The sequence below is a fragment of the Palaemon carinicauda genome, chromosome 9, assembly GCF_036898095.1.
Source record: "Palaemon carinicauda isolate YSFRI2023 chromosome 9, ASM3689809v2, whole genome shotgun sequence".
Taxonomy (NCBI): domain Eukaryota; kingdom Metazoa; phylum Arthropoda; class Malacostraca; order Decapoda; family Palaemonidae; genus Palaemon; species Palaemon carinicauda.
In genome coordinates, this window is record NC_090733.1 from 127,298,695 (window position 1) to 127,311,194 (window position 12,500).

The 12,500-nt window shown below is 33.9% G+C and overlaps 3 protein-coding genes across 3 annotated transcripts in view; 1 reads left to right on the forward strand and 2 right to left on the reverse strand.

Annotated features, from left to right (window-relative positions):
* Positions 1–12,500, forward strand: part of LOC137647134 (A disintegrin and metalloproteinase with thrombospondin motifs adt-2-like) — a 241,825-nt gene that overhangs the window by 162,206 nt on the left and 67,119 nt on the right. The gene's annotated exons all lie outside the window — the stretch shown is intronic.
* Positions 4,763–8,290, reverse strand: LOC137647334 (uncharacterized). Its single transcript, XM_068380734.1, has 3 exons — positions 8,276–8,290; positions 6,246–7,023; positions 4,763–5,010 (listed from the first exon to the last, which is right to left on the reverse strand). Exons 1-2 carry the CDS (start codon positions 8,288–8,290, stop codon positions 6,307–6,309), a joined length of 732 nt encoding a protein of 243 aa, XP_068236835.1. The 3' UTR covers positions 4,763–5,010; positions 6,246–6,306.
* The window catches only part of LOC137647335 (uncharacterized), a 4,591-nt gene continuing 2,446 nt past the window's right edge, over positions 10,356–12,500 (reverse strand). Inside the window, exons 2-3 of the mRNA XM_068380735.1 lie at positions 11,053–11,719; positions 10,356–10,446 (exon numbers count right to left, since the gene is read on the reverse strand). Of these exons, the coding sequence (XP_068236836.1) occupies positions 10,430–10,446; positions 11,053–11,719 (684 nt within the window). The 3' untranslated portion in view covers positions 10,356–10,429. The remainder of the gene's footprint in view (positions 10,447–11,052; positions 11,720–12,500) is intronic.

The window sequence follows — 12,500 nt, forward strand, 5'->3', positions numbered from 1 at the left end:
CTTTTAGAGATAATTTGTTCCTCATCTGGTTTTACAAATACATTGAAGGATTAGGTTTTTCTCTTATTTTAAGTTTTTTTTTTTTTTTTTTTTTTTTTTTTTTTTTTTTTTTTTGTAAATTCATCATTTTTGGTGTCTATTTGGATCTAAATTTCGTTATGTATTTATTAAAGGTATATTTACTTACCACCACCTCCTCCAAATCCACCACCACCTCCAGAACCACCTCTGTGTCCACCACCGCCTCCAAAACCTCCTCCTCCTCCAAATCCGCCTCCACCGCCACCTCCAAATCCACCTCCTCCTCCAAATCCACCGCCACCTCCACCTCCTCGTCCTCCTCCACCTCCAAATCCACCTCCTCCTCCAAAGCCTCCTCCACCTCGACTTGGAGCAGCAGCAACGAGGGCAATTACTCCAAGGAGCACAACCACCTGGTTGAGACAAGAAGAATCTTTATAATTTCTTCCAAAGTCAGTGAGACAAAAATCTTTATAAGCAGCCAGTATAAATATCTGTCTGTTTACTCTACAAAAAGAAACAGAACTAGTACTACTAATATTGATATTTCATCTTACAACCAAATGTTTTCTCTGAAATGTTTTATTAAGTTTTTATAGTTTATATATGAAAGATTAATTTAATGTTGTTACTGTTCTTAAAATACTCCTGTAGTTTGTGTAGTTGCTTGTTTCCATTCCTCACTGGGCTATTTATCCCTGCTTTTCCAACTAGGGTTGTAGCTTAGCAAGTAATAATAATAATAATAATAATAATAATAATAATAATAATACTCACCACCCTCAAATTCATCTTGAGTGAAGTAAGGAAGATCTACACCTAGAGACAAGCAGACGGAGAATGTGATGCTGAAGGTAGACGTTTTCCCCTTTTTATACCCAACACGAGATGCCCTTCTTAACCCTCGAAAGTTCTCATTCGTTAATGTGTTTGATGCCCCCCTCCCCCCTTCCTGGATCCCAAATATCCCCCCACTCTTTCCCCTACTCCCAAAACTCACTGCCTGGTCCCGCCTTCCCAAGCCAGACGACCGTTACTCTGTTTGAATTTGAATCTCGTAAAAGCAACGGTTTTTTTTTTATCTTATTTCCCAGTATGGTCGTCATTCAAACAAACTCGGCCACAACTGTAAAAACTCTGATGACGTATGTTTCTTTGGAATAATGACTTGCTCTCTCTCTCTCTCTCTCTCTCTCTCTCTCTCTCTCTCTCTCTCTCTCTCTCTCTCTCTCTCTCTCTCTCTCATGTACTGATAATCGTTCATACTCAATGTTCTTGTGGTAATCTTTGAACAGATAGTGCATCTCAAACATTGAAGGATTTCCAATGATAGATAGGTAACTAAAGTTCGTGGTTCTGTCTGTTTTCTGCAATGCAAGAGTATTTTTTAGTCTTATAAGAGCATGTCTGCTTATTTTCATTGCTGGAGTCTTTGACCGGTAAATAGTGCGTGTATGTATGTATGTATATATATATATATATATATATATATATATATATATATATATATATATATATGTGTGTGTGTGTGTGTGTGTATATATATATATACATATATATATATATATATATATATAAATATATATATGTGTGTGTGTTTGTGTGTGCATGTATGTTTACTATACATGTGTATGTGCCATTTGTTATGTACTTCAAAATACGTTAGCAAGATTCATTTGCACGCATAAGTATATGTCTGTTTTAGTATATGAATGTTCTGTACAAATTGTATGCAGCGATTATAAATTGATTATGAAGTAGGTTTGCTCGTTAATCGTGTATTGAATGGAAACTAAGAATGTAACTGATTTGATCTTAATTAACCTCATCTTGGGAGGAGCTTAGAGAGGATTCTCTATATGGGTATGTCGGGGGGAGGTGATGTAACGTAGCGTTCTCGGCCACGAAGTTTTGACCACCCGACGTTCCTCCAGGAGCCAAGAACGATCTCCTGTTGAGTGGACAAGCGCGCCGGCAGGAACACAGCCATTGTTAACACCAAGGAAGGACTATGTAATGGTAGGCTGTGTTACCTGATTTAATGTTAAGGCTAGTTTTAAATTTAGTATTGTAAAAGTGTAGGCACCTAGGCTAAGTAAGATCACTTTATGTAAATTGCCTAGGAAATGAGACCACCCTCTGAGTAGCCGAGAGAGGTCCCATTAGGATTAAGGTTTAGATCAGTTTTGCGAGAGCTCTCAGGTAGGTTAGGTCGTAGTTAAGTCATGTTAAATGGCAGGTCCACGAAGAGGACTCTATCATTTCTGTCGATTTTGTCGGTCTTCCTTTCGTATTATTGGAAATCTTCTAGGAAATACAGTCTCTGAATCCTGACAGCAATGAATTTGTATTCTTTTGATAAAATACTCTGTACTTTATATTATTATTATTATTATTATTATTATTATTATTATTATTTGCTAAGCTACAACCCTAGTTGGAAAAGCACGATGCTATAATCCTCGGGGCTCCAACAGGAAAAATAGCCCAGTGAGGAAAGGAAACAAGGAAAAATCAAATATTTTAAGAAGAGTAACAACATTAGAATGCATCTCTCATATATAAACTATAAACACTTTAATAAAACAATAGGAAGAGAAATACGATAGAATAGGGTGCCAGAGTGTACCCTCAAGCAAGAGAACTCTAATCCAAGACAGTGGAATTCAGTATTTTGTGGTTGAATTCTCAATGGTATTTGGATTGTCAGCTACATATGCAATATCTGTATAGATGAGGTCGGTCATCTTCTTGACATTTTTTTATATACATGAGCTTTATTTTATTGTTTAAATCGGTTTCTATGTTATTTTTAGGACAACCGATGTTAATCATGTAGGCATTGTTGTTTTCTTGACATGGGCTGGTTATAAAATCTACGACAGTTGAAAGGTATAGAATTATTTTTTTTTTTAAATATTCACAGAAAATTTATCCTTGCTGGAGGAAAGCATACTATCCTGATAGCATGATAACTGTAGTAATTGAATATGCAGTAGTGAATTTTGTGTTACTATTCATTGGGTATTATCTTGTCATATAAAATGGGCTATAAATAACTATTTCACGTTGTATTAGATTTAAATTTTAGTAATTATTACAGTAGGATATAAAAGGATTTTACTTAGATATTAGAATAATAATAAATTCTCCCTGTTAAGATTCTAAACTAGAGGGGCACACAGTAGAGCGCTGACCTCCGCCGCGGCAGCTTATTTCTCCACCTTAACCTTGATCTTTAACCTTATCATGTATTAATTGGTGTGGATATTCATACACTCTAATATGAACCAAGTTTGAAGTCTCTGTGACAACGATTTCCAAACTTATGGCTAATTACGTGAATTGGACATTTTGCGTGACCGTGATCTTAACCTTTGACCTTGACCATCCAGAATTTAATTCTTTCCAGCTTTTTACATAAGTTAATCCCTGCAAGTTTCATTACTCTGCGATTAAAATTTTGTGTACCAGGAAGCTGTTCACAAACAATCACACACACACACACAAACAAACAGTGGGTAAAACATATCCTCCTTCCAACTTCATTGGCGGCGGTAATCAATGTTTCTTCCAATTATTCTGGTGTTACCCACTTTTCATATACAGCCACTGCCACCTATACTGTTGCTAGGAATTACCAGAGTAAATAAATACAATATTTTCTGTGTTCTTCAGTGTCAAATAATAATAATAATAATAATGATAATAATAATAATATAATAGGGGTTGCGATAGTTTAGTAATTTATTTTCGGGAATTATTGTTTAGATAATTTCGAAAAGAAATGTTTCTAGAGAAATTTACCTGTGCAACAGACATCTCTCATTTGATTTCAGACTTGTGACTACTGCTCAGGCAAGTGCCATTTAAAGGTTTAAAGACCTCTCATGAATGGCCCTAGAGACTGACCACATATACATATGATCAGCGCCCAAGCCTCCTCTCCAACCAAGGAGGGCTAGGCAATGACTATAGGTGTACCTACGGTACACATATAGGCTCCCCCCCCCATCCTTAACTTACAAGGATGGTGAGTTTGCAGGTACAGTTGGCTCCATTAATTTCAGTACACTTCTCGGGTAGCTAAGGAGACGTCAGTATACCGGAATTAATGAAGCCAACTGTACCAAGGGAACTAACGAGTTTGAGCGGGACTCGAACCCCAGTTTAGCAATCACCAGGCAAGGACGTTACCAATAGAATTTCTCACTATTATGTTAAGAAAAGGGTCCTTTTCTATAAGGAATGAAGCCCATCGGGTCGTGTAAGGAATGAGCCATAGAATTTGGCTTAAATTTGGGTATAATTTGTCTGTGTTATGTGCATTATGCATTTTTTGATTTTCTGTAGATACGCCAGCTTGTAGTTTTGACCTTTTCCACATCTCTTGTAGTATATTTACTTAATTTCTTTTCTCACTGAGCTATTTTCCCTTTTGGAGCCCTTGGGCTTATAGCATCTTGCTTTTCCAACTAGGATTGTGCCTTAGCTAATAATAATAATAATAATAATAATAATAATAATAATAATAATAATAATGGTTAGGAAATCACTTTCACAAGATTATAACAGGAACTGTTCAAAAATAAATTATCTTTTAAACAAATGGATGTTTGAGGAATAATATTCAACATCGTGTATTATTTTTGTTTTTAATGAACTGTGTCTTATTTTTTCAGGAACTGTTAAAAAATAAATTGTTTTTTAAACAAATTTTTATCTAAGGAATACTAATCACCATCTTATATTATTTTTATTCATAATAAACTATAAGGTCGTATTTTTTTAACGATCAATTCTCTAGGAAATAGTGTACAATACACTTTAAACCTAATTTTCTTAAACATGGAACTGAAGTAGCTCTTACATGTAGATTTCATTCCGAGTTGCATCAAATGTTGTGCTATGTCTTCGATGCCAATGTTTATAAATGATATGGAGGCACAAATAGGTTCCTGTTGCTTGCACCTTGTTGAAGATTTCTAGCTGAAAGTAGAAAGAATCACTTGTTTATTATGCAAATAACGTTGGTTATTATCTGATTATTATTATTATTATTATGATTATTATTATTATTATTATTATTATTATTATTATTATTATTATTATTATTACAACTACTACTAGCTAAGCTATGACCCTAGTTGGAAAAACAAGATGTTATAAGCCCAAAGGCTCTAACAAGGAAAAGATAGCCTTGTGAGGAAAGAAAATAAGGAAATAAATAAATGATATGGAAAATAATGAACAATTAGAATAAAATATTTTAAAAACAGCAACAACATTGAAACATATTTCCTATATAAATTATAAAATGACTTAAATGTCAGACTGTTCAGCATAAAAAACATTTGCTGCGAGTTTGAACTTTTGAAGTTCTACCGATTCAATAACCATATTAGGAAGATCATTCCACAACATGGTCATGGAATGAAACTTCTAGAATTCTGTGTACAGAGATAATGGGCGTGTAGTTAAAAATCTCATCATAAACTTCTATAGTGCTTATAACAAACTTGCAGCAAACATTGGAGTCAGATGTTTGCAAAAATGTGTTAAAATGAAGTCCTAGCCTAAAGAATGTGTTACTGAATACTGCAAGACCTAATGTGGCATAAGGTAGACCTTGGCAATACTTTCCTCACCTCTGTCTCTTATTATTATTATTATTATTATTATTATTATTATTATTACTTGCTAAGCTACAACCCTAGTTGGAAAAGCAGGATGCTATGAGCCAAGGGGCCCCAACAGGGAAAATAACCCAGTGAGGAAAGGAAACAAAGAAAAACAAAATATTTTAGGAACAGTAACAACAGTAAAGTAATTATATCCTGTATAAACTATATAAACTTTAACAAAACAAGAGGAAGAGAAATAAGATGGATAAGTGGGCCGAGTGTACCCTCAAGCAAGAGAACTCTAACCCAAGACAGTGGAAGACCATGGTACAGAGGTTATGGCACTACCCAAGACTAGAGAACAATGGTTTGATTTTGGAGTGTCCTTCTCCTAGAAGGGCTGCTTACCATAGCTAAAGAGGCTGCCCTACCCTTACCAAGAGGAATGTAGCCACTAAACAATTACAGTGCAGTAGTTAACCCCTTAAAATGTATCTTTAATAGAATACTTCAATCCGGTTAGATCAATGTTAACTGTTTTTTTAATAATATTTTATTTAAGAGATTTGAATACCTTAAGAGAAAATTTTCTTAACCTACCTCCAACTGGTCCTGCAAAGCCCTCACCGGTGCTGCTACCACTCCCAAATCCTTCCCCTCATCATCCACTCTGTGCTCCTACTCCTCCTCCAAAGCCTCCACCAGATCCTCCTTGCTGTCCTCCTCCTCCAAAGCCTCCACCAGATCCTCCTTGCTGCCCTCCTCCTCCAAAGCCACCTCCACTACCACCTTGTTGTTCTCCTCCTCCTCCAAAACCTCCACCAGATCCTCCTTGCTGTCCTCCTCCTCCAAAGCCACCTCCACTTCCACCTTGCTGCCCTCCTCCTCCAAAACCTCCACCAGACCCTCCTTGTTGTCCTCCTCCTCCAAAGCCACCTCCACTACCACCTTGCTGTCCCCCATCGCCTCCTCCTCCTCCAAAGCCTCCTCCAGACCCTCCTTGTTGTCCTCCTCCTCCAAAGCCACCTCCACTACCACCTTGTTGTCCTCCTTCGCCTCCCCCTCCTCCTCCAAAGCCTCCTCCAGACCCTCCTTGCTGTCCTCCTCCTCCAAAGCCACCTCCACTTCCACCACTTTGTCCACCACCTCCTCCAAAACCTCCTCCACTTCCACCACTTTGTCCACCACCTCCTCCAAAACCTCCTCCACTTCCACCACTTTGTCCACCACCTCCTCCAAATCCTCCTCCTCCTCCAGAGCCTCCACCTCCTCCAAAACCTCCACCTCCTCCAAATCCTCCACCTCCCCCTGAGCCTCCTACTCGATTCGGAGCTGCTGTAGCTGTCACAAGGATCAGCGCTGTGATTAACACAACCACCTGTTTTGAGAGAAAAAAAAAATAATGAAATTTAAAATTTTGTTGCAGCAAATAATGTCATATGTTTTTGGTTGAGTTCAGTTATTATATAATTATCAAAATCATGGGGTTTAAAATGTTTGGATTTTAAAAATGTATGACCTTGTAGCTTGCAGTGCAGTATTTTTTTATGTATGTATGTATGCATATATATATATATATATATATATATATATATATATACACACACATATATATATATATATATATATATATATATATATATATATATATATATATGTATATATATATATAAATATAGATAGATAGATATGTATATATGTGATATATATGTGTGTGTGTATATATATATATATATATATATATATATATATGTGTGTGTGTGTGTGTGTGTGTGTTTATGTATGTATGTATATATGTATATAGACATACTTATACATATACATACATACACACACTACTAATCTTTTAGAAGATGAGCACAGAAAACATTTGCAATTGAATGTGTGAATCGATTTGCAGTCTTCGAGACTTTAAGAGGCGAAGAGCAGACAGCTAATGAAGAATGATGTAATATTAAGAACATATCATATTCAGTTGGTAGTGAAGGTTTGGGACATGCAGTTGCAGGGAGAAAGCCATGGATATCAATGATACTTAGGGTACTATAAAAAGGAGACAAAGACAGAGATTAATTGTTGAAAGTTTTCGAGGAAGTAATGAAAATTACAAGGTGAAGCGTGGGTAGTAGTCCAGTATTGATAGTGAGGTTAAAATACAGCTAGGAATGACTGGAGAGAATGTTTAGACAAGAAAGCAGATGAGGCTGATAAAGCTATGAATTCAGGGAGTGTCTGTGGTGTAAGAATCGCTCATAAAATTATTAATGAAATCTACTGGGGCAAAAAAAAAAAGGATGAAGCATATACTCATCAAAGAGATGGATGTATATATATATATATATATATATATATATATATATATATATATATATATATATATATATATATGTATATATACTGTATATACACATTATATACATAACTATATACATGTATATATATATATGCATATATACATTATATATATACATATATATATATATATATATGTATGTATATATATACATTATATATATATATATATATATATATATATATATATATATATATATGTATACATTAAATACATATACATATATATAATATAATATAATTCCATTTGATTACGAAAAATTTCTTCATTAACTTACAAGGTTCAGATGCATCCTGAACTATTGGTGTGATGTGGTACTGAGGACAAATGAGACCTGTGTGTTTGGGATTCCTCGGTGTGTCCTTTATATATCCTTTGCCCTGGACACCTCTTTGTACCCGGCATTGTTTAACCTGGTACCTAGTGTTTGCTGAACCTTCTCTCTCTCTCTCTCTCTCTCTCTCTCTCTCTCTCTCTCTCTCTCTCTCTCTCTCTCTCTCTCTCTCTATACGTATCATGTTTTAAAAGTGTCTTTTGTTAATTTTTATTGGTTTGCTTTCATTCTGTAATCTAATTTTTATTCCTTCCTCCTTTTGGTTTGATATTTCTAATGTTTCATATATTTGTTCGTAGAGTTAATTATCTCTTTTATCTTTTAATCCTTGGGTAACAGACTTCAATGGCCTTGATCTCTCTCTCTCTCTCTCTCTCTCATCGATGTTATATAACCTCTACCCCTTTGTTTCGAAATGCGTATTAACCCTTCAAGGGCAGTTCATGAAACTAACTCCATTTGAATTCTACGTATTTGTTCTTCTTGCGAACTTTTCCCCTCTCGCAAACATTGACGTCAAAAATCTATGATTTTTCTCTTTCTGTTTCTTTAAATGTATATTTCCTTGAATTTGCATATTAAAAAAATCTTTAACCCTTTTTCATTATGGCAAATTAAAGAACTGTCTCTCTTAGTTTAGTTTTACTTCCTGCTTAATGCATATTCATTTCCGTGAATCTATATATTTATTTTTTAACTAGGTTTAAGTTTTTATTGAAAGTAAAAGATTCATTTAACTGATAACCTATTTTCTTTCTTATCCCAGACCCTAAAAATATAAGGAAAATGATAAGATAAAACAGTGGTGGCTAAGACTATTATTATTATTATTATTATTATTATTGTTGTTGTTGTTGTTGTTTTTATTATTATTATCATTATTATTATTATTATTACAATTAATACAAGCTAAGCTATAACCCTAGTTGCAAAAGCAAGATGCTATAAACCCAAGAGCTCCAACAGGGAAAAATTACCCAGCGAGGAAATGAAACAAAGAATTAAATCAACTATGAAAATAGGATATCTTAAGAACAGTAACAACAATTAATTAGGGAAGCGATTAATATGTTGGATTATTTTTTTTAACCCTTTCGCATGGATTATTTTTTTTTAACTCTTTCGCATCTGTCAGGATTAATTGGATTTTTTCCAAGTTGGATTTTTCATCTAAGTTGGATTTATCTTCCCAAATCCATCCCGACGAAAACAACTTTTAGAAAAGACTGATTATTATTATTATTTTTATTATTATTATTATTATTATCATCATCATCATTATTATTACAAGCTAATCTACAACCCCAGTTGGAAAAGCAGGATGCCATAAGCCCAACGGCTCCAACAGGAATAAATAGCCCAGTGAGGAAAGAAAACAAAAAATTCGTATCATAAGATATGGACGACCCGTGTGCACGAGATTTCTCTTTTGATTTTAATGATTATAAGTTTGATTATTTTGTTGACTAAACATTAATCGCCAATTAGACATAGACTGTCTTCTTGGTCATTTTTTTTTTTTTTTGTCGAAGATGTATGTCCAATATATAACTGGTCAGAACAATATATGTTCCTGTTATATATATATATATATATATATATATATATATATATATATATATATATATATATATATATATATGTGTGTGTGTGTGTGTGTGTATGTATATATACATATATTATATTATATATATATATATTAATATATATGTGTGTGTATATATATACACACACACATATATATATATATATATATATATATATATATATATATATATATATATATATATATATATATATAGGCATACGATGAAATTTCAACAGGTGAAATTTCCCTTAGAGTATATATTTTTTTCAATTTTCATTTTCTAATTTTTTTTTTTATTTTCAAATACATAAAAAATAATACAGTGCTTCCTTGTGTGTTTATGTTTCTTATATCATCAGGTAATACACTGATTTAAAAAAAAAAATCAATAAAAATAATCCTCTCAGGAAAGATGTCCAATCAATTAAAAAGACATTAGCATTTTTCGAAATTTTATTTAGATAAATCAACTTGAAGTTTATTGCGACGTGTTTCCCCGTGAAGGAAATTTAGCCGGTGTGACTTGCTGTGGAAGAAATAAGAAAAAATCGAGATTAGATAAGCCGATAAAATAGCGAAAATTGGGAAGCAATAATTTTAGTAATTTTAATGATAATAATTTTGATAATAGATTTGATAATAATTTTAATGATTTTGATAATAATGATGATGATGATGATGATAATAATAATAATAATAATAATGATGATAATAATAATTTTAATGATTTTCATAATAATAATAATAATAATAATAATAATAATAATAATAATAATTTTAATGATTTTCATTATAATAAAAATAATAATAATAATAATTATAATAATAATAATTTGAATGATTTAAATTTTATTAATAATTTTATTAATAATAGTAATTTTAATTTTATTAATAATATTTTCAATATTAATAATAATCTTAATAATTTAAATATTTATAATAATTTTATTAGTTTTAATATTAATATTAACTTTCATAATAATATTTGTTACTTGAATTTTAAATTTAATCTTACAATGCAACGAAAACGAGCCGTTTATTATTATTATTATTATTATTATTTTTTTTTTTATTATTATTGTTTCAAATATTTTCTTGATTAAATTCTCTGTTGTTACTAGAGCATTCTTACCTCCAACGCCGCCTCCAAATCCTCCACCACTCCCACCACCGTGGCTTCCTCCTCCTCCTGCTCCACCACCTCCTCCAAAACCGCCACCGGAGCCTCCTCTTTGTCCACCTCCTCCAATTCCTCCACCACCTCCGAAACCTCCGCCAGATCCACCTCTTTGTCCGCTGCCACCTCCACCTCCAAATCCTCCTCCGCTACCTCCACTTCCTCCTCCGCCTCCAAATCCTCCTCCACTACCTCCACTTCCTCCTCCACCTCCAAATCCTCCCCCGCCACCTCCACTACTTCCTCCTCCTCCTCCTCCAAATCCTCCTCCGCCACCTCCCTTACCTCCTCCACCTCCAAATCCTCCTCCGCCACCTCCACTACTTCCTCCTCCTCCTCCTCCAAAACCTCCTCCACCTCCTCCTTTATCTCCTCCACCTCCGCCAAATCCACCTCCTCCTCCTATACCACCTCCCCCAAGTCCTCCACCCCCTCCACCTCCAAAACCTCCTCCACCTCCTCCTCCTTTATGTCCTCCACCCCCGCCAAATCCACCTCCTCCTCCTATTCCACCTCCCCCAAGTCCTCCACCCCCTCCACCTCCAAAGCCTCCACCACCTCCTCCCCCTGGATGCCGAGGTTTAGCAGTCACCAGCGCCACAGCGGCGAACAGCACAGTCACCTGATTCAAAGAGAAATATTTGGGAAATTTTAGAAAGACAAAATCTCTTGAAAGCCATCTGGTAATTTACTGGTAATTTGCTGGTTTCTGTCCCGAGTTAGGAGGGCTAACTACAAGCTAGTAATGTAATCTAACAAATCTAGAGGCAGTTTTTTTTTTTGGTAATTTTTTTTTTTTTTTTGGTCAGTTGTATGAATTTTATAAGACAAAAATGTGTTTCAATTCAAATTACAATGTTACGAATTGCATATTTTTTTCAAGACGAAAATAAGTTTAAGTTTAAATTACAATGTTACGAATTGCATATTTTTTTCAAGACAAAAATAGATTTTAGTTTAAATTACAATGACTAATTGCTTATATTTTTTTTCCAAGACAAAAATAGGTTTCAATTTAAATTACAATGTTACCAATTGCTCATATTTTTTTTTCAAGACAAAAATATATTTCAGTTCAAATTATAATGTCACTAGTATGTTTAGAATTGTAATAACAAAGGGAACTCTCTCTCTCTCTCTACTGTATTTCCGAATGATGTTATTGGCAAAAAGTTCAATTTTGGTGTCGATAACCATATATTTTTATTTGTGAGACTAGTTTTTTAAAAATCAAATCAAATTAATCAATCAATCAGTTTTTCTAGTTTCCTGTATTATGAAATATATGATATATGATAACCCTCTGATCTCTAGCCTAACTTTTACAATCCTTTCGAATCTCGAGGAAATTGATCTTTGCAATTATATGCTTTAGTAAAATAAAATGTATATTGATATTTATT